Source organism: Nicotiana attenuata, unplaced genomic scaffold (assembly GCF_001879085.1).
Source record: "Nicotiana attenuata strain UT unplaced genomic scaffold, NIATTr2, whole genome shotgun sequence".
NCBI classification, from domain to species: domain Eukaryota; kingdom Viridiplantae; phylum Streptophyta; class Magnoliopsida; order Solanales; family Solanaceae; genus Nicotiana; species Nicotiana attenuata.
In genome coordinates, this window is record NW_017671524.1 from 225,080 (window position 1) to 248,003 (window position 22,924).

Consider the following 22,924-nt stretch of genomic DNA (forward strand, 5'->3'; position numbering starts at 1 on the left):
TTTTCAGTAGGACGGACTCGATCTCATCATCCCTTAGGTCGTTGCCTTTCACCGCGCAAGTGTAAGAAGTGACGTGCTCGTTGGGGTCCGAGGTTCCGTTGTACTTTGGAAGATCGGGCATCCTGAACTTCTTTGGAATGGGTTTCGGAGCAGCTTCCTGTGGGAATGGCTTCTGTACGAACTTCTTTGAATCCAGACCTTTCAGGATCGGGGGTGCGCCCGGAATTTGGTCGACCCAGGAATTGTAGGTCTCGACCTTTTTGTCGTTGGCTTCTATCTTCTTCTCGCCCGACTCGATCCTCTTTGTGAGGTCCTCGAGCATCTTTACGCTGGCGGGGTCCACTGCCGACCCGATGTTGCTTGATCTCTCTGGTGCCTGCTCGGCTAGGGGAGCCATCCCCGGTGCTACCGTGCTGGGAGTTTTCCGATGACTTTGCAGCTGAGCGATCGCCAGCTGTTGTGCCTGTAACATTTCAAAAATAACATGAAGGCTAACCTCCCGTTCTTCCCCAGCCGGGGTTTTCTGAGCTTCTTGTTGGTCTCCTTGGCGCATGCTCCTGTTAGTGTGGGAGCTTATATCGATGTGTTGGGCATCACATGAGACCGCGTCCACGGGAATTGGTTCTGGTGCATTCTCAGGGTTTCGTGGTGGTACACCAACACCTGGGACGTCAACGCCATTTTCTCCATGGTCTTCAAGATTCACATTTTCACGTGCATTTACTGAGTTAGACATTTTGACCTGAAATCAAAGATCTTGGAAAATGAGATAAGAGCTTGAAACAAGGTGATAACCAAACCAATAGGCTGATGAGCGGGGCCTCGAGCTTGCTTATTCGGGCATAGAGGTCGAGCCTTATACCCTGCCGTGGGCAGTCGATTGAGGGGCTAATAGTTATAATAGATTCAATGACGGCTCTTGATGATCAATGATAAGCAATAAATGAAGAACAATAAATAAAACACGATGAATATAAGCAATAAATGGAAGTAATGAGATCAAGAAAATTTGTTAGATAGCAGAGAGAATGTTCATGTGTATTTAATATTGAGCAACAGATGTCTACAAAATGACAAGGATCCCCTTTATATAGCAGGGGGAATCCCAACATGGTACAAATACATTAATTACAAAGATATGGGGCTGGTACAGCCATTTAATGTCATGATACGGGCCAGAGCTAGCCTACTAGACTTTGTCAGCTCTAGCCGTGCGCCTAGGGAACTACACATTGATCCACCGAGACCACTAATTTACATTGCCTTGAGGCCGGTCGTTACTTACACTTCCTCGAAGTCGATCACTGAGGACCCTCGAGATGCCTTGATGATCGTGAAATTGACCCATCGATTTCTACCGTATACAAACGCATACCAAATCTCACGAACGCGATGAGCAACATTCCACCAGCCTCCAATTCCCTAACGCGAACGTAGAACCTTCAACGTGAACGCAGATAACAACCAGCTAAACCTTCGCGTTCGCGTGCCCGTCGTCGCGTCCGCGATGAGCAAAATCACCGATCTCCCAGAATCACTTTTCTATCGCGACTTCATATTCGCAATCGTGAAGAACACCAGGCACAACAGAAACCTGCAACTCCAAACAAGTTCGAAATGATCCGAAACCACCCTGAAACTCACCCGAGCCTCTCGAGATCCCGTCCGAATATATCAACAAGTCCCATAACATAACACGGACCTACTCGAGGATAACATAACACGGACCTACTCGAGGCCTCAAATCACATAAAATAATGTCAAAACTATGAATCACACCTCAATTCAAGCCTAATGAACTAATGAACTTTCAACTTCTACCACTTGCGCTGAATCATATCAAATCAACTTGGAATGACCTCAAATTTCTCATGCAAGTCCCAAATGAATCAACGGAGCTATACTAACTACCGGAATCGCAATCCGTGTCCGATATCAACAAAGTCAACTCCCAATCAAACCTCTCAACCTTCCAAACCTTCAACTTTTCAACTTTTGCTAAATACACTGAATCAACCCACGGATCTCCAAATCTGAATTCGGACATACGCCTACGTCCTAAATAACTATATGAAGCTATTGGGATCATCAAAATATCATTCCAAAGTCGTCTACAAGAAAGTCAAACTTGGTCAACTCTTTCAACTTCAAGCTTTTCAAGTGAGAATCATCCTTCTAAATAAATCCTAAATCATCCGAAAACCGAGCCCAACCACACACGCAAGTCATAATACACAATACAAAGCTACTCGAGACCTTAAGCCACCGAATAGAATGTTGATTTTTAAAACGAGCGGTCGGGTCGTTACAACACGAGGATGTATAAGATTAGGAATAATGATATTCGGGAAAAGGTGGGTGTGGATCCCATTGATAATAAGATGCGGGAAGCGAGGATCAGATGGTTCGGGCATGCATAGAGGAGAAGCCCAAATTTCCCCGGTAAGGTGGTGTGAGCGGCTGGCTTTGGAAGGCACGAGAAGAGGTAGAGGGCAGCCTAAGAAGTATTGGGGAGAGGTGATCAGGCAGGACATGGTGTGGCTTCAGATTTCCGAGGACATGGCCCTTGATAGGAAGCTGTGAAGGTCAAGTATTAGGGTTGTAGGTTAGGATGTAGTTGAGTCTACTTCTACTTTGTACCTAGGTGAGGCTAGTCTAATATGATTTTTGTCTTAGACTGCTAGTGGTTAATGTTGTATTCTCATTACTTTTTTGTTTCTCATAATGCCGGGTCTATGTACTAGCTATTCCTTTTGCTTTTTATCTATTTTCTGGTCTTTATGATGTTGTTATTATTCTTATAGTATCTATTGACAATACTGATATATTGTCTCTTTTTGTTTTCTTGAGCCGAGGGTCTCTCGGAAACATCTCTCTACTCCTTTTGGGTAGGGGTAAGGTCTGCGCACACGCTACCCTCCTCAGACCCCACTAGTGAGATTTTACTGGGTTGTTGTTGTTGATAAGGGAGTCTATATATAACTTCAATGTTTTCTATCTGCAAATTTTATTAATGTATTATTTCAGAACTTAGCTTATGAAACTACTGGAATGATAAATGGGATCAAGAATGCCACCTTTTAAGTGACATCTGCATAAACACACTTTTATATTGTTCAATAAAGTAAATTCATATATTTAAATTATGTTTACTTGTTGTTAGTACAATAAACTAATTATTTGAAAAGAATTAATCCCTACATAATAATTTATGTATAACTAATCCTTTCATAATAAAAATTTGCATAATTAATGCCTCCATAACTAATCTGCATGTGCATAACTTATGTTCCAAACCAAACAACCCCTTAGGTTATGGAAGTTTCTAGTAACCAAAAAACGCAAGACTAAATAAATGAATAAGAATGTTTATTACTTTTCTTTCCACAGGAGTTAATATTCAAAACACAAGTTTAATCATGATCGAACAAGACATCTCTATGTTAAAGGTGGACAACTTCTAGAGTCACTTGGATGGCTATTATTCATAAGAATATGAATTCTCGTGGGACTTAACTTGAATGGTTAGGGGGGAAGGCCATTAAATTTTGCAATTTCTTTTGTTTTATCTATTAGCATTTTTACGTTGAAAGGTCATGTTTTTTTACAATATAATACAAATAAACATAAAACTCATGCTAATCTATCAATACGTTATACTTTTAACTTACAGCGTCATGAGTTTTAATAATAATGATTCACTTGTCATTGTCCTCAATTTAGCCTTGATTGTTCTCGTGTTGACTAAGTAAAGAAAGGAAAAACCTTAGAACTGAAGATTCTCCATTAAAAAATATATACTATATAACAGGCAAAAAGGAATTAAAATGGTTTGATATTTCTTTATACAAATCCACATATGAAATATAGCATAGGCCAAGGCCATTCATCTACCCAAATTTCAGGAGATACATGGTCCGCTGCTTTTGAAAAGAGAGGCTAATCTCCAATTTTTTTCTCCCACAAACACTAACTTCTATAATTAACTAACATCTAATTTCCTTTTCCCCTACTTTCCAAAAAAGAAAAAGAAACAACGAAAAAGGGGCTGATATTTTCCCAATAATGCCCTCCATCCACAGAAGATCCAACCACAATATATTACTCAAAAGAAGAAAAATAACACTACTAAACCAAGGGCAAGAAAGGAAATTAAAAGGAAACAACCCCTTTCCTGTCCCCAAGTTCTGAAATGCAAAAAAAAAAAAAAAAAAAAGGACTCGTTTTGTCTTTGACCTCTATCAAGAAGGAATGGCCAAAACAAATGCCTGTCCTCTGGCAAGCAAAAGAATCCCAACAAAGATCATTCAACCGTTCCATCTTTTCCCATTTTGTTTTTACAGTTAAGTTGAGTGTCTTTTTCATTTCAATTCCTGAAAAAGCATTGGCTTTCCCATTTTACTAGCTATACCAAAAAAGTAAAAGCTGCTATTTCATCACCATCTTCTTCAATTCTTTTTCTTTTCCTAATCAGCACATTGTTTTCCTGCATAGGAGATATATATAATGGTATATTAATGAGCTATTAAAGGAATGATAATGGTACATTGGTTAGTTTTCTAGAGGAAAAAAATTGCAGTTAGTATCAAAGACAATGTTATTTCTTGGGACCCAAATCACCGTACTAAATAACGTAGAAAAAAAGAATATTTTTTATATTTACGAAAAAAAAAATGTTTATTTTTTTACCAACACAGTAATGTCTAGTAAGACAGACCATAATGCTCGACAAGGAAAAGCACGGGGCAAAAAGTAGGTGCTTTAATCCATAAATTTCAACTATTCCAGGTGAATCATGTTACTTCACAAATTTTTAAATAGGACAAGCACTCATATTTTCACAGAAAGCAGCACCAGGTAAATTACTTCCCTTTTTTTTTCACTTTTGCGAATTATATTTTAGTCTAAAAGAATATCTTGCTTTTGAACCCTGTTGAATTTGGTCGGAAACAATTCAGAAACCTGTCCAAAACTCAAAAGTACTACTCTCCTACTACTACTAAAGTAACTACTAGTAACTGCCAGATAGCAAGGATTGCTAGTCACCATCTGAATAGTGACTTTTGTACTATGATTTATTGGCCCTTACCTAATAATTGTGTCCAAAACATTAATGCAATTGTTTATACTACGCTTAACTAATTCTAATCATTGCACCCACGCTTCAATTATACAGAGTTGCAACTTGCACAAGAAATCCTGAGTCAAAAGAGGATGTGACCAAAGTAAGTTAAATTCAAAATACCGGTAATAAAGAAGAGGATAATCTTGCATCATGGTAGACTTTCTACATCACATTCTCTTGGGGTGCTCTTCTTTCGATCTGCGTAAACACGAGATGCTTTGTGCACCAGACTATCCCTTTTATGAAGAAAAGTCTTGGAGCAACGTTGAAGTTGTCTTCGTATTACCTATAGGTCATGAGTTCGAGCCGTAAAAGCAGTCACTAATGCTTGCATTAAGGTAGACTGTCTAGATCACATCTCTTGGGTGCGGCCCTTCCACAGACCCTACGCGAACACAGAATACCTTATGTATCGGGCTACCCTTTTTAATGTAATGATTGTGACAATTTACTCAATAGCGTTAATTTAGTCATTGAGCATGGAGTCAAATTAAGGAGATAAAGGTAGTTTCCTAATCTAGTCTTGCCTAGACGAACCCAAGTGATCCTAAGGGGTCATTTGGTACGTCGACTAAATTATTTTGAGATTATAATTCTGGAATTATAATTCCTGGGCTAATTTATCCGACTTGGGGGTGGAATAATATAATCCCGAGTTTGATGCGATAAGGTGAGAGAAGGTGGAATATCCTGTATTTTTTTATGAAGTAAGGGGGTGGGATATCCTGTATTAAGACTGGGATTAAATTTATAACAAGTTTGGATGACGCATATAAAGTTATAAATTTGTACCGTCAACCAAACATGGTATAAATTTAATCTCACACATTATCCCATCACATCTAGCGTACCAAACAACCCCTAAGGGTATATCAACCGATAAATATTCCCAAAAGCTGTAGGAACAAATAAGTTGGAAAAATAAAATGTGGATGAAGTAGGTAAAATAGTGACCACTCTGAAATAACACTCTATAGTGTAACTTTCAGCTCAAAAAAGCAAAGGTGACACCATGAAAGGCACATAGCAGGGAAAAAGAATGTGCTTTGTCTAACAGTCAACCACAACATGATATAGAAAAAAGTACTCCCTATATATTCCAAATACCCTTCTTTCCTTTAATTCTTTCCGGACTACGGACAGTGTCCATGAACCCAAGGTTATACCATACATTCCCTCTCCCAAAATGACCATAAGGTCCCCTACAACCTTTTTTGGGTTCCATTTTTAAAATGACTACAAACTCCATCTCTATAATGAAACAACTAAGTGTCGGTGGACTAATCAGGGGTTTGATCTTTTGAAAGACATGCAAGAAAATGACATATGACGGAGCCCACGTATACATACAAACAAACATACAAACAACACCCTATGTATTATCTTCTCGTGATTTATTTATGATTTAGAAAACTTAACGTATATATTACTAAGGCAAAAGGGTCTTAGATTCATATCATAATATACCAATTATTAGTGTTATGGGTCCTAGTTGATATCATTATCATCAAGCTTAGGTCAGACATGCTTTGACTTGGAAAAATTTATCACCATTATTGAATACACAAAAAGAATCAGACCAAATGGAAGGATATGAAAGAAGAATTTACCTTCTTTTTTTTTTTTTTTTAAATTTTGCTTGACTTGGTTTACTATTTGAGAGATGTTTGGGAAGCTTTTGGTGTAGCTTGCTTAAATGCAACAGTGGGAGCTATCCGACAACTCCTTTTCTGATGCTCTTGCACTAATTCTCCAGCAAACCAATCAAGTTTCTCAAAATTGCTTTGCTCTGCAATTCTCTTGCCACCGAAAAGCACAGACTCTACATTTTTCTGTTTCAGCATTTCATCTGCTATCTTCACCAACGTTTTCACATTGCTCGGACTTGGGTCAGCGTCTACATTCACCCCACAACGACCGAAGCTCGATCCGTTAGCCTGCCATCATCAAATTAGTTTAGAAACTGAAAAGACCATTTAATTTTACTAAGATATCATCCAAGTTAAAGACAAATTGTAATAGCTGAAAGCAACAAGTCACTCTACCTTAGCTTTATATGTTTGAATTTAGAACATTTTAAGACTTACTAATGATCGGTAAAGGATAGATAGAGAAAGCAAATATTCCTCGACTGGAAGAAGCATCAGTTGATGACGAAACTCAACAGTTTTCAGTCTGACATTTATAAACCGTGTGGGACTTGTTTAACTTATCCCTTTATTCTTCGGAATGATCAATTGATCATCAATATATTATTATTTCATTTGGTCAAATTATCTAAATCTTCTCCATATAGTATTCTCCTGGCACACATTCCATTGATCAATTCCATACCCACATCCACTATTACCCTCTTCAATAAGTAAACTGTAAAGGGTAAAAAGAAACCAAGCCCCACCATTGGCAGTACAGTAATAAAGCAAGGTCTCGAGGACAAGAATTTGGTAAGAGAATAAATTGGCAGGTCAAAATAGCTGGGAGAGAGGTACTTGGTAATCAATATGACAGTGAGGACCATCCTTGAGATACAGAGCCTCTTCTTTAGCATACAGATTTAGGTGACACAAGAAAAGTTAAAGAACATAACTACTCTCTTGTTCTCTTTATATCAGAAATCTGTGTGTCACGAAAATGGTGTTGATTATGAATATCATCCTTAGCAAAATATGGAAAAACTACAGCTCTACACATTTTTGCTGTACTAATTGGCAAAGAGTGCCACATTCTTGATTTAGTAACTTTCCAGCAACAAGATATTACTCCCAATTTCTGGTACCAAATTATCCAGTGCCAGTTAGACTATAGGAAGGTACTGCCCCCTTTATTCCCAGGTGGAAAAAATTTAATCTTTATCATTATTTTTCATCATTACTAAAACTTACTTTATTCCAAGAAAATCAACCAATATTCCCACACCCCCCCCCCCACCCCAAAACTTTTTGGTCCTTTCTGTAATTGATATTTAAAAGAGATCACTTCTCCCCAGTTACACACACAGAGTGTGTGTTTTTGTGTCTGAGTCTCGCCAACCAATGGGTTTGTCTAGTTGTTAGCTAACGACAACATTGTTCCTGGTGGCCTCAATTTTGACTGCACAGTTTCTCTAGTTGCACACAACAACAACACTATCAATTATCCTAAAACCTGTAAATGGATGTCTATGCGTCAATATTCTTCAAGAAATTAAATTGCATACGACCAAATTATCAAACGGCGCAGGTTAGAGGTTAGACTCACCCCTACAAACCACCCACCCCCTCCTCCTCTCCCATTCCAAAGACACCTTTCCCCAGCCTGTCCCCTTTCTCCTGGCCCCCATGTAATCTACAAGCTCATTCATGAACTATATCTACTACTAAAATTTTGGAACAAATTTTAGAGTTAAATGTGCCCCCATCGGATTATCTTTATTTGCTGTAACAACTAAGTTGTTTTATTTTAAGATTATAAATCTCATATTTACGGAGTCTCCCTTGTAGATATCCTTTGATAATTATAAAAAATTTAAAATTCTTTACGCTGACTGTATAAACTATTAAAAGATCAATAGGTACCTGAATGCGCACGTAATTACTGCTACGGTATTGGCCAAAAGCCATGGCAACTGAGTGGTCCACCACATCAGCTGAGCCATCGCCAGAAATTCGAGCCATTGGTCGAGCCCAGTCTTTTGCCTTCCAATTCTTGACTTGCTCATATTCAAAGCTTCCTTCAAGGAGCTGACCTGTCCCTAGTGAAAGTACCAAAATGTCCTCCACACCTCTCACGAAGGGGAATTCTTGCTTGTTGTGAAGCACGTGGGTAATCGCCGCCGCCGTCGGGTTGCTCATGGCTAATCCCCCGTCAACCGCCACGCACTTGGTTTTCCCGTCGACAGACTTCATACAAACCGGCTCGAACACTCCCGGCTCTGCTGACGTGGCTCTGCAAACCTCCCATAGCCGGAAGTCGAAGCTGTCGGTTTCTAAAGCATCAGCTCTGGAGAACAAAAACGGCGCCGTACTTGAAAGGTCGTAACATGGAATTAAAACCGGTTTCAACGTGTCCTTTAACGTGAGGCTTCGACCGGTTTTATCTACAAAGGCCTCCTTCATCGACTTCTCCAAACCGGCCGTGGCTGAATCGGTCGAACCACCACCGCCTCCGCTGCAGATAATCCGCCTGAGAAAACCGCCGGAATTTGAACCTTTGGTAGGGTAGAATTTTTTGCTTTGTTCCGCTAGAAGCTTCCACGTGTCCTCAGCGTGAAACAAGGGGCGGTTTTGGTCCTTGGTAGAGAAGAGCATGGTGGCGAATATTCCTCCGACGCCTGAACCGGCAGCGACGTCGAAATAATCGGCGATTCTAGCATCTGGATTTCCCGATTTAACCTTCAACGCCTGCTCAAGAGACGCTAAAGCTTTTCCTGATAGGATGCTTCGCATTCCACCACCATCTATGCTGAGGATACAGATTTTACCCCTCTGATTTTTAATTGCCTGAACGCCGTGCCCCTCCCTCACCGGTGATGATGTCAACACAACTTCGTTAACGTTCTTGTGATGTTCAACTGCCGGAGCTATTTGTTTAGGAATCCAAAGCTTCTGATCATCGTAACCAAATAAGAACTTGCTTTCTAGAATAGAGAAAATCTCGTAGCTTAACTTATCTGTATCTATGCTTGGCTCTTGCATATCTGTTAGATGATTACACGCCATTTCTCAACACAACCCCAGTACAAATTAACTTATCCTTGTCAATTTCCCATTAATCAGACAGAAGAAATTTTCATATGTATGAATGGGTCGTTCTTGTTTTTGTAAACATATATATGTAGGCTAGCTTCGTAATCTCCGACTCTCCACTTTAACGTGTGTTTGTGGAAGAGAGGGAGGAGCGGATAAAAAAATTTAATCTGAAAAGTGAAAATGAAGGTTGACCAATAAACGTTTCTTTTTGAGTGTGTATATACTAAGGGAAAAGGCAAAGAGGAATAAAGAAAAGTGGATAGTGGAGATCCTGTATTTCAATATAGAAATATATTTATATAATTAGAAGAAGAAGAAGAAGAAACGTCAAAAGAAGCAGCGGATATCAAAGGAGCAGCAAAAACAAAAACAAATGAAGAAGAAGAAAAGGGGTGGGCAAGTATAACAAAAGAAGACAAAGGAAGTGATGAAGAGGAAGCAACAACATAACATAGCAGTTGCAGAGGATGTCTGTTGGCTTTTAAAAAAAACCTCTCACTCTCCGAGTCGCTATAACCATGGTTTTAGTTTGGATCGGCTTTTTCCTAAAAAAATTAAAAATAAATAAATAAGTCGGTTCTTCAATATTGGAACCAAACCAAATCAATTAAGTCGATTTTTTATCGATTCGGTTTTTGTCGGTTTTTCGATTTTTCGGTTATTTATCGGTTTTTTCTTAAATATGAGACATAAACTACCGAACACATATTCCGGCGACTATATTTTTAACGTAGTGCTATCAAACCAATTGCTCTTTGAGAAATATATTATTTACCAAGATATATTGATGATGATTTAACCAAATAGTGATGAGTAATTTAAGTAATCAATTAAAAAATAATTATTTTTAACATGAAATAAATTGTTGTACTTAGCAACCAAAAAAAACTACCAATCAAACTAGAATGTAAAGGCAAACAATTAGATTATTATAATAGCAAAAAACTAGAGTAAAAATACAAATGGCTAACATGTACCATAAGAATTTAGAAACTTTATATAAAAATATACATATACATAGGTATAACAATAAATATAATAGTTGCTTCTATAGTCGGTTTGGTTCGATCGGGTTTTTTCGGTTATATTTTAATTAAAACCGAAACTAAATCAAATTTGATCGATTTTTAAAATTCAAAATCAAAATCAAACCACACATAAAAAGTATCGATTTTTTGGTTGATTTTGATTCGGTTTTCGATTTGATTTGATTTTTCGGGTTTTTAGGAACACCCGTAACTTTCCCCATACCCCATACCATTCTATTGGCCGTATTTGCGAATACTCCAAATATCCATATTTCTTTCTCTCTTCCCTTGTTATGTTAATATCCCACCACCATTTTTACTTTTTATGGATAAACATATACTTTCTCCCAATGTGTACCCTTGTCCCCCTTTCTTTATTAAAATTGATTTATAGGTTAAATATTTGTATTTAATGTAGGAATATACCCAAGTGAATTGCCTTTTCTTTTAAAAGATGGTGTCCGGATTGAATAGTTTTGTCCACTAAAATTTAAATATATGAGTAAGGGTTAAGAAAATGAGAATAAATTATCTAGTTTTTTTGTCTGTATTTGAATTTTAATAGTTGTCTAGGTTTGCACCTATTTCATTTGTCATTATGATACACCTTGAGTTGCTAAGGAATTTTCTAAGCTTATGGTTTAAAATAAGTAAGTAAGAACATGAGTACATTTGTCAAGAAATAAACTAAACTCACATAAGTAATGTTGGTTACGTGACTCACATAGTAAAATTTCTGTGCATCAATTTTAGGTGGTAACCAAACTATCCTTTTAAAACGTGTGAACAAAATTTGACGACAGGAAATGAAAAATTGGTCAACATTAAAAGAATGAATCCTTAAGCATTTAATTCTATATTAAAGAACTAGATTCAGGTAATAATAATATATCTATGAAAGCTGTAAATTGTAATAACTCATGTTAGGAGGGTTACAACCTACTCAAAATAATACTCCACTTGGCATTTTTGAAAATTCTTACTTCCTTTGTTCACATCTTTTTAATGAACAATAAGCTAAATTGGTCGTTTGACTTTTTTCCTTTCTAAGAAATACTCATGAAATCGTTCAAGTGAACTTTTAATTAATTTTACAAACACCCTCTAAATATGACATTTGGGATAGTAAAACCCCCTAAAGTTTCAATTGGTTATACTTTGAGCCTGTAAAAGTTCCAAATCCCTCACTTATAGAATTAACATTTCTTTCTTTCTGTCTTTCTTTTTTTCTTTCCCTCTTCCTTTGGTGTTTATCTGAATAATTTATTTTATAATCTGCGTCATTGTAAAACTAATTATCAGGTAGAATAATGATTATGAAAAAATAACAAATATTATGAATATATATACCATGGTGCATTATCATGTTTTTGTGCTGCTTTAAGAACTATAACATTCAATCTCTTCTGTTACCATGTGTAAGGAGATGAGAATATGGAAGAAGCCAAGAACACGAAAATAATTATTGCTATGAAATTTTTAATGTTCTGTAAGTAATTATTCCAGAATAGATTATTATAATATTAGATTCTGCACTTATTACACTCTTTTTTATTATAAAATACTAAAAATTTAACATCTTCAGTGACTGTCATTATATTTTTAAGCTAGTTTTATAAATTTATCAAAATTTGGAAAAAAGGTTAATCCGAAGTATCTTATAGAAAAGGCGTTTGGGAATATATGCAAAATTTGACTTTTCATTTGCGTCATTCATTCAAGACCTTTCGACCCAACTGCTAGAACTTGAAGTTGGAAAATGAAATATTATTTATTTTCCTAAACTCGATCTTGCTTTGTATATGAAGAGTAGTCAGGAAAAAATTATGTACCAAAGAAGATCTCTTCACGCATACTTATTAATTATGCTTTTGGTTATCACTGTAGATTGTATACGGGTAAAATCAAGCTCATGGTACACCACAATTTTCGATAAAGTAAAAGGAGCAAGAAACGTAAAGGCAAAGAAACGGAATCGAGGCAAGGAGCCCCTCGATTCGCGGTCTGGGTGAAATGACTGCCCTCGAGAATATCGAGGTCATGGCCCCAGGTCCTGTTCGAACCCCAAAGGCCTCGGGAACATTACCAGACAATCAAGCACGACCAACAGAAGGCCGTGATATCCGCAACCGATCAGATATCACGGTGTGAATCTCGGCGCGTATCGATAGAGAACTGGTGATTAGTTAAACAGAAGATTTTTACCTGTTGGAAACTAAACCAAGATTAATTTGTATTCCTAAGTTGTCTAGGATTTGATATTTGGTAGTTTATTTAATTCATGTCTAGTTAGGTTTTGTTTACCAATTTTATAATGGAATAGGTTTTTGGTTTTGTAGTATTACTAAAAAGTGTGCTACTACTTATTTTTTCTTGTAAAGAGATTCAAGAGTTTATGAGTTGTAAAAAAGCCTCCTACCAAGTTCTCTCCCTAGTTTAATAAACTTCTTCTATATAGCTTTTGCTGAATTTTTGCTTGTGCCTTAATTGTTCTTCGGGGTATTTTAATCCTTCAAATTGGTATCAGAGCATGTGTGAGATTCTGTCAGAGTCGATGGAGATCCAAAAAATTATGGATACTCCATATTTACATGAATGCCAAGTTTTCAAGTTTGATGGCAAAAATAATTTTGAAGACTGGCATCAATATATGAAATATTTTTTTCAATGTTGTTGGATTATGGCCCATTATTGAAACAAGATTTGAGGAACCACCAGAAGTACAATATTGACAGGTCATGCAGCTAAGCAATTAGAGTAAAATAGACAATTAGATTATAAGGCACGTTACTATCTCACCGGCAAGGTTGAATCGCGCGTATCTAACAAACTTTTGCATGCAAAATCAACAAAAGAGGCTTGGACAATCTTGGTGAATTCACATCGAGGTTCCGCCGAAGTAAAAAAAAGTCAAATTGCAAGAGCTAAGGTGACAGTACGAGTTGGCCCAAATAAAATCAACAGAGTCCGTTAAAGAATCCATTACAATAATTACTAATATTGTCAGCGACATGAGGATCAATGGAGAAGCACTAGATGAAGTTAAAGTGGTTGAAAAAATATTGCGGTCCCTGAGTATAAAATTTCACACGAAGAAGCTGCTTCTTGAGGCTACCAAAGATCTTAACACTTTTACACTTGATGATTTAGAAGGTGAATTGGTGACATATGAGATGTCCCGGACTCAAGAAACACCCAAAATAGTGGGGAGGCGTCGCAAGCAAAGGTGAATCAACCTAAAGCAAAAGAAGATACAAGTTATCCTAAAGAAACAAATCAAAGATGCCAGAATTTTAGAGGTAGAGGTCGTGGTAGAAGTAACTTTCGAGGCCGTGATAAAGGTAATTTTTCTTATCAACAAAGAAATAGTAATAATTTTTGGAAGGAACAACAAGGTCATCAAAATTGTCAAAGACGTGATAAATCTAAGATTCAGTGCTATAATTGTGGTAAATTTGGAAATTATGAAAGCGAATGTCAGTCTAATAAATCTGGTAATAAAGAAGTACATGCTAAGATGGCTGAAAATAATGGGGATAAACAAGAGACATAATTGTTTTCTAATTTTGGGGTTGAAGAAACTAAAGTGAATGAATGGTTTATTGATTCAGGTTGCAGCGATCATATAAGTGGAAATAAGAAATTATTCATTGGTCTGGATGAAATATTTAGAGGTACAGTGAGACTTGAAAATAACGCAAAGGTGCCTGCTGTTGGAAAGGGAAAAATTCGCATTACTGTGAAAGATGGTTCTTCTAATTTTATATCAGATGTGTTTTATGTGCAGAGTCTTCATCATAATTTATTGAGCTTGGGGCAACTATCAAAAAAAGGAGTATGATTTGCGTTTTAAGTAAGATTGGAACAGTCAGTGATGATAAATTTGGACTAATTGCAAAGTTTAACATGAACAATAGTTGTTTGTGGCCTCTTTATCTCAATAGTGATGATTTACTTTGCTTTAGTTCTATAAACTGTGATGATACTTGGTTGTGGCATCTACGTCTTGGGAATTTGAATTTTGAGAGTTTGAAATTTCTTGCAAGAAAGAATTTAGTTGATGGTTTGCCTTCTATTAATTTTCCTGACAAGAAGTGTGAGTCGTGTATTTTGGGAAAGAAGCACAGAGAACCTTTTCATAAAGGCAGGCTTGGAGAGCTAATGCACCATTGTAGTTAATTCATTCAGATTTGTGCTCAGTTGAAATTTCTTCTAATGGTGGTAGTAAGTATTTTATTACTTTCATTGATGATTTCAGCCGAAAGACTCGGGTATATTTTTTGAAAAATAAATCTGATGCATGTGATATTTTTAAGAGCTTCAAAATTTATGTGGAGAAGCAAAGTGAGTGTTTTATCAAAATATTGAGGACTGATAGGGGCACTGAATTTCTTGTTTGTGATGATTATTGAAGAAGTATGGTATTAAGCATCAATTGACAGCTAGATATACACCTCAGCAAAATGGTGTGGCTGAAAGATTTGTTGTATAGTGACAGTCTATTTAATATATTTTTTATATATAACAGTCTATTGTATATAAATTGTACAGTTATAGTCTATTTTGTATATTTTTTGTATAGTGATAGTCTTTTTTGTATATTTTTTGTATAGTGACAGTCTTTTTTGTATAGTGACATCTATTTTGTATATTTTTTGTATAGTGACAGTCTATTTTTTATATAAATTATATAGTGACAGTCTATTTTGTATAGTGACAGTCTATTTAGTATATAAATTGTATAGTGACAGTCTATTTTGTATATAAATTGTATAGTGACAGTCTATTTTGTATTTTTTTATAGTGGCGGCCTATTATTTGTATATTTTTTTGTGTAGTGAGAGTTTTTTTTGTTATTGAATGGGTACACGTTTGTAAAACCAGTTATTACATAATTAATGTGATGCATCTTACTGTGATTTTTAATTATTTATTGTTTGTTAGTGTATCTAGGAATTGTAACAAACGGAGATACTCCACGGATCCTATGTTTGAACTTACGTAGTATTATATAAATAAAAATTTCAGTTTCTCAAAAGAAAAAAAAAGGAATATACTCCACAATTCGTAAAAGGAAAGATGCAAAACAAGCAAAAACAAAAAATTGATTTTGTGACAATTGTATATAATTATCGGTGGACAGCTGGAGTTTGTTTCTGAAATATCTACAGACCCCAACAAGACTTCTTTATGATCTCCTCCACCTTCATGTCCGCTGAATCTACCGCCATCCCAATTAAAGCACTAAAGTCGTAAGCTTGATATTTTACACTTATTGTAATGTCGGAGATTCCTAGGTCTCTAATTAGGAAAGTGACCTTCTTATCTTGAAGGTTGGGCTTGTAAGGAGTGGGCCTCAACTAAATGGCTTCAGTCGATTAATAAGAAGTCTAACTGGGCCATCTGATCCAACTGGGCCATCTGACCCAACTGATGAGGTCAATGAAGACTAAGGCCCAATGTCACCCAATTGAATACCCACAGAAGGAGCTGAGGACTCAAGCATACACGGTATAATTCTATTACCCATCTCAACTACCTTCTCTTCTTTCTACTTTTTCTCTCTAAATCCTAACCAACTTTTCTTCTTCTTCTCTTCCCTTTCAGGTACAATTGTTTAGTAGCTATGGTGGATCTAGTCTACTTAGTTTGGTAGATTCATTGTAATATCAATTCCTTTAACAGTGATCAATAAAGCTTGTTTCCTCATTCTTACTTCTTCATTTTTGTTCAATTCTTGAGATAAATTCACTAGTCTATTACAAGTTGGTATCAGAGCAAGTCCTGGCACCATGATAGTACCAAAAACTAGATCTAAGGTTACAGAAGAAAGTGACAAGAAACTGGAGAATCAATTACAAAACTACATGGCAGAAACTAGTAAAAAGTTGGAGTCGAATGACTCTAAAATGGATGAACTAAATCATAAATTTGATCTTCTGATGGACAAGTTCTTCGCAGGCAAGGATGGTATTTTGGGTAGTGCTCCAACAGCTGCTCATACAGTAGAGGGCTCTGGTAGTAGAGGTAGGATGATGGAGAATCATGAGGTTCCTGTGGGGCGATCCTACTCGAACAATTTCAACTCCAAAATTGATTGCCCTTACTTCGAAGAAGGAGATCCAAAAGCTTGGCTGCGAAAATGCGAAAGGTATTTTCATTACAATCATATAATCGATCCACAACATAAACTTGATACTGCTGTGTTGCATTTGAATGGTAGAGCAGAAGAATGGTATTTTTCTTATCAACTAAGTAGGGGTACTGTTAGATGGGGTGAATTTACAGAAGAAATCTGTAAAAGATTTAATGATGCTGATAATAGCAATCTAAATCTGCTAGGGAGGTTTAAAAGGGTAGAGCAAAATGGATCAGTCAATGAATATTTAGAGAGGTTTGAAGATTTGAAGGCATGGGTGTTGATCAAACATCCAACCATACCTGAAGAGTTCTTTCTAGGGTTTTTTATAGAAGGGCTTAAAGAAGAGATTAGGCATACTGTTAAAATGCTTGATCCCTATTCATTAAGTCATGCAGTAGAAAAAGCTAGACACAAGGAAGAATTAATGGAATCAATGAATAAGAAGAAAGGATATGGAGGAAGACAGAACCTACAGCCAAGTACTTATGTTAATACTACAATGAGCAAGCCTTCTAGCTATGTACAGAAGGAGAATAACCAACAGTCTTCAATCTCAGGGACCAAACTCTTTGAAGCAAGAAAAGCTAGGGGAGAATGCTATAAGTGTGGGGAATGATACTTTTCTGGACATGTGTGTAAGAATAAACAACTCAACACATTGTCAGGGACAATAGAACAAGATCAATTAGAGATAGAAGATAAGATAGAGGAAGAGATAGTTCCTGTTGAGAATTCAGAAGCTATCATAGATGAGACAATTAGTCTCAATGCATTATCAGGGACTATAACCTCTACAACTATCAAACTGAAAGGAGTATATGGGAAGCAGGTCTTGATGATCCTAGCTGACAGTGGTAGCACTCACAGCTTCATAGCTAGTAGCACTGCCAAACAGCTGGGATGTGCAATCCAGGAAGTTGTACAAATGAGGGTAGCTGTGGCAAATGGAGGGCATCTAATGAGTTACCACTCTTGCCCTCAATTCAAGTGGAAAACTCAGGGCATTGAATTTGAGCACAAGTTGAGAGTACTGGATATTGGGGGCTGTGATGTAGTCTTGGGGGTGGATTGGATGATAAAACACAACCCCATCCTGTTTGACTTTATTGCATACAAACTACAAGTGAGTGTGAAAGGGAAAAGGGTAGAATTGAAGGGATACTCTGAGGAAGGAAAGCTTCAGAGTATGACAGCCACTGAGGTGAAGCAATTGTTGAAGAAAGGACATGTGTTATGGGCACATTTGTTTACTGTTAATGTACAGACCACAGAATCACCAAGTAGCATACCTGACAAGATTCAGGATATTATAGCTGAGTTCCCAAGAGTGTTTGCTGAACCAAAGTGCCTGCCACCAAGGAGAAACCATGATCATCAGATTCCACTCAAACCTGAAGCAGTACCTATAACTATCAGACCATACAGGTACAATTATTTTCAGAAGAATGAGATAGAAAAGCAGGTTAATGAAATGCTTAATAATGGAATTATACAACCCAGCCACTCCCCATTCTCTTCCCCTGTATTGTTAGTTAAGAAAAAAGATGGAAGTTGGAGGTTTTGCATTGATTATAGAGAATTAAACAAAATGACCATTAAGGACAAGTTCCCAATTCCCTTAGTAGATGACCTTATGGATGAGCTTAATGGTTCTTGCATTTATTCAAAAATTGACTTGAGGGCTAGTTATCACCAAATAAGAATGAAGGAAGGGGACGTCTACAAGACTGCCTTTAGAACACATCTAGGTCACTACGAATTTAGGGTCATGCTCTTTGGCTTGACCAATGCCCCAGCCACTTTCCAAAGCCTCATGAATCAAGTGTTTAAACCCTTCTTGAGGAAGTTTGTATTGGTGTTTTTTGATGATATATTAGTCTACAGTTCTTCAATGGATGCTCATGTACTACATCTCAGAAAAGTACTGGAGATTATACAGAAAGAACAACTTTATGCAAAGATGTCTAAATGTGCTTTTGGACAGGATAAGGTGGAATACTTGGGACATATTATTTCAGGTGAAGGGGTTTCTACCGACCCTGCTAAAATTGAAGCAATGGTAAATTGGCCTGTACCTAAATCTGTGAAGGCCTTAAGGGGATTCCTTGGGCTGACTGGATACTATAGGAGATTTGTCAAATCTTATGGAATTATTAGCAAACCATTAACTAATCTGCTTAAGAAGAATGCCTTTCAGTGGAATGAAGAAGCTGAATCAGCCTTTCAGCAATTAAAAACAGCTATGTCAACAGTACCAGTGCTTGATTTGGCTGATTTCACCAAGCCCTTTGTGGTAGAAACTGATGCATGTGCTACTGGAATGGGTGATGTACTGATGCAAGGAGGTAGACCTATAGCCTTTTTTAGCAAAGCATTAGCACTCAAACACAGGGGATTGTCTACTTATGAAAAAGAGTATATGGCAGTTCTTTCAGCTGTAGATAGGTGGAGACATTACTTACAAGGAGGGCACTTTGTTGTTAAGACTAATCACCAAAGTTTGAAATACCTATTAGAGCAAAAGATAACTACAGCCTTACAACAAAAAGGGCTAACCAAGCTCATGGGCCTTGACTATGAGGTTCAATACAAAAAGGGAAGTGAGAATAGGGTAGCAGATGCTCTCTCAAGGAGACAAGAAGAGGAATCTACTCTATATCCAGCCTACAGGCCAATTGGTTGCAGGACATTGTGGATAGTTATGAAGGAGATCCTACAGCATTGCAACTACTGAGAGAGTTAACCATCAATCCTAGCAGCAGGTAGGACTACACATTACACCAAGGAGTCATCAGGTACAAACAGAAGATTTATGTGGGAAAGGGTACTGATCTAAGGGAAAAGATTTTACAAACTATGCATCATTCTGCTATTGGAGGACATTCAGGGCAGCATGGCACTTATAAGAGATTGCAACTTCTGTTTCATTGGCCAAATATGAAAAAAGAAGTGTGTAAATGGGTAGAGGAGTGTGATGTTTGTCAAAGGGTTAAATCTGAAAATATTCATTCACCAGGCTTCCTGCAGCCACTGCCAATTCCAGACCAGGCATGGCAAGACATATCCATGGATTTTGTGGAGGGACTACCCAATTCTGGGGGAAAAAATGCAGTGCTAGTGGTGATTGATAGATTCACCAAGTATGGTCATTTCTTGGCCATCAAACACCCATTCTCAGCTTCTGAGGTTGCAGATCTATTTCTCAAGGAGGTCTATAGATTACATGGGCTACCTAAAACAATAGTGTCTGATAGGGATCCTATATTCACTAGCCATTTTTGGCGGCTTTTCAAGACTATGAGCACTAAGCTGAACATGAGCACAACCTATCATCCACAGTCAGATGGGCAGACTGATAGGCTAAACAGGTGCATGGAAACTTATCTACACGCAATGGTGTTTGATAATCCTAAGCTATGGACTAAGTGGCTTCACTTGGCGGAGTGGTGGTACAACACCAATTACCATAGTGCACGGAAAATCACCCCTTTTCAAGCACTGTATGGTTATCCACCACCACAATTACCTATGGGATCCTTGCCTAACACAGGCCAATCACCAGCAGGAGTGAGCATAGCTCAACATCAACAAATGTTCCAAACACTGAAGGACAACTTGACACAAGCACAAGCTCGTATGAAATTCTACGCAGATAGGCTAAGGTTAGAAAGAGTACTAGCAGTAGGGGACCAAGTTTACCTAAAGCTACAACCCTATCGATAATCTTCTATTGATGTGCGCAGAAATGTCAAATTGTGTGCCAAATACTATGGTCCATATATTATTGAACAGAAGATAGGATCTGTAGCTTACCACAGCAGTATCACCATGTCATGTCTCCCAGTTGAAGCGTCGCATAGGTCTCCATTGTTCAGCACAACAACCTCCCCTCTGCGATGGAGAAGGAAAAATCTTGATTCAACCAGTCGCTATTCTTCAGAGGAAAATGGTAAAGGTCAATAATGGAGTTGGGGTGAAAGTATTGGTTCAATGGGATAATTTGAGTGAAAATGAAGCATCTTGGGAAGACTGGAGCTATATCAAACATCGATTTCCAGAGTTTGTAGCTCAACTACGACCTTGAGCACAAGGTCTTTCTCGAAGGGGAAGGAGATCTAATGTCGGAGATTCCTAGGTCTCTAATTAGGAAAGTGACCTTCTTATCTTGAAGGTTGGGCTTGTAAGGAGTGGGCCTCAACTAATTGGCTACAGTCGATTAATAAGAAGTCTAACTGGGCCATCTGATCCAACTGGGCCATCTGACCCAACTGAAGAGGTCAATGAAGATTAAGGCCCAATGTCACCCAATTAAATACCCACAGAAGGAGCTAAGGACTCAAGCATACACGGTATAATTCTGTTACCCATCTCAACTACCTTCTCTTCTCTCTACTTTTTCTCTCTAAATCCTAACCAACTTTTCTTCTTCTTCTCTTCCCTTTCAGGTACAATTGTTCAATAGCTATGGTGGATCTAGTCTACTTAGTTTGGTAGATTCATTGTAATATCAATTCCTTTGACAGTGATCAATAAAGCTTGTTTCCTCATTCTTACTTCTTCATTTTTGTTCAATTCTTGAGATAAATTCACTAGTCTATTACACTTATCTTCTTCTTCGGCAAATGGTAAAGCAGTAGCAACTCGAGATCTGCACCGTACTTTGCCACGAGAAGATCACCCTGCTACTTCAGAAGTATATCCAATTCTGCTCCGATCATCTTGTTGATCGTTCTTATTTTGTGGGGATATTTGAAATTCTTGGGGAAAAATAAAAAATTTGTTGAAGAAAAACATAATTTTTCTTGTAAATTTTCCTTACCCCAAAATGAGGAGAAAACAGGGGAAAGAGTAATGACATAGTTAAATCCTCTGTTTGTCAAAATCGGTGGACAGTTATCCATTCTGGCAAACTAGTTCGTCAATTTCGGTGACTAGCCGCTAGAATTACTTTTGGATTATAAAATATATATTATAATTTTTGGCTACCGGGTATTATAAATTTGGCCCAAGTGGCTATAAATAAATTTTGGGATATTTTTAAAAATAGCCAGATTTACAACTGGTCGTTCAAAAATAGCCCAATTTCAAAAGTAATCGAAATTTAGCCACTTTTTATGTAAAGATAAATCTGAGCGAAAACACTGTTCAAAACCCGGAAAATACTCCAGTATATTATGCTGGAGTTCCAGCATAAGTATACTTGAACTCCAGCATATTATACTGGAGTTCCAGGATAGTATGCTGGAACTCCAGCATAATATGATGGAGTTCCAACATAAATACACTAGAACTCCAGCATAATATGATGGAGTTCCAGCATAAATACACTAGAACTCCAGCATAATATACTGGAGTTCCAGCAAGTATAATGGTCCAGTATAATATACTGGAGACTGGGGAACTCCAGCATATTATGCTGGTCCGATCTCTATTGCCGCAAAACGGTGGCTATTTTTCATTGACTTGATAAACGCTGGCTATTTTTGATTAACCAGTCCGAAAACTGGCTATACCGTAAAATTTTGGCATAAATTTTGTTCTATGTCATAGGTATACAGTCCTTTGGGCTCACATCTGAACCAATCCCAAGAAGGAGCCCATTGGACTGAGCTTTAGGACATCAAGGCCAAAAGCCATCGTGTAGCAGAAACAGTAAAACACAAATTCAATAAAGACAACATACATAGGGATTGTTTAAGAGGAAGTGCACAAATACTCGATTTTAGGGCCACTACCTTAAGTTTAAAACTTTTTGTAATTCTACTTATATTGAACATAACTCAGACGTGCTTAACTGAAGTAGCACAATCCGCATATAAAGTTACAAATTTTGTCTGAAGTTGGAGACTTGAGACGAAAACGTATTAAGTACATACAAAAAATTGATTGCACTTTAGAAAAA

At 37.3% G+C, this 22,924-nt stretch overlaps 3 protein-coding genes across 3 annotated transcripts; 2 read left to right on the forward strand and 1 right to left on the reverse strand.

The window, feature by feature from the left end:
* Positions 1 to 3,814: 3,814 nt before the first annotated feature.
* LOC109208794 (patatin-like protein 6) lies at positions 3,815 to 10,358 on the reverse strand. The gene is made up of 3 exons (XM_019371945.1): positions 8,680 to 10,358; positions 6,736 to 7,062; positions 3,815 to 4,486 (listed from the first exon to the last, which is right to left on the reverse strand). Exons 1-2 carry the CDS (start codon positions 9,820 to 9,822, stop codon positions 6,778 to 6,780), a joined length of 1,428 nt encoding a protein of 475 aa, XP_019227490.1. The 5' UTR covers positions 9,823 to 10,358; the 3' UTR covers positions 3,815 to 4,486; positions 6,736 to 6,777.
* A 3,533-nt stretch (positions 10,359 to 13,891) lies between these two features.
* On the forward strand, positions 13,892 to 14,721 carry LOC109208796. Its single transcript, XM_019371947.1, has 2 exons — positions 13,892 to 14,033; positions 14,492 to 14,721. The coding sequence occupies exons 1-2, from the start codon at positions 13,892 to 13,894 to the stop codon at positions 14,719 to 14,721; spliced, it is 372 nt and encodes a 123-aa protein (XP_019227492.1).
* A 1,951-nt stretch (positions 14,722 to 16,672) lies between these two features.
* LOC109208797 lies at positions 16,673 to 19,756 on the forward strand. Its single transcript, XM_019371948.1, has 2 exons — positions 16,673 to 17,627; positions 17,688 to 19,756. Exons 1-2 carry the CDS (start codon positions 16,673 to 16,675, stop codon positions 19,754 to 19,756), a joined length of 3,024 nt encoding a protein of 1,007 aa, XP_019227493.1.
* Positions 19,757 to 22,924: the final 3,168 nt, after the last annotated feature.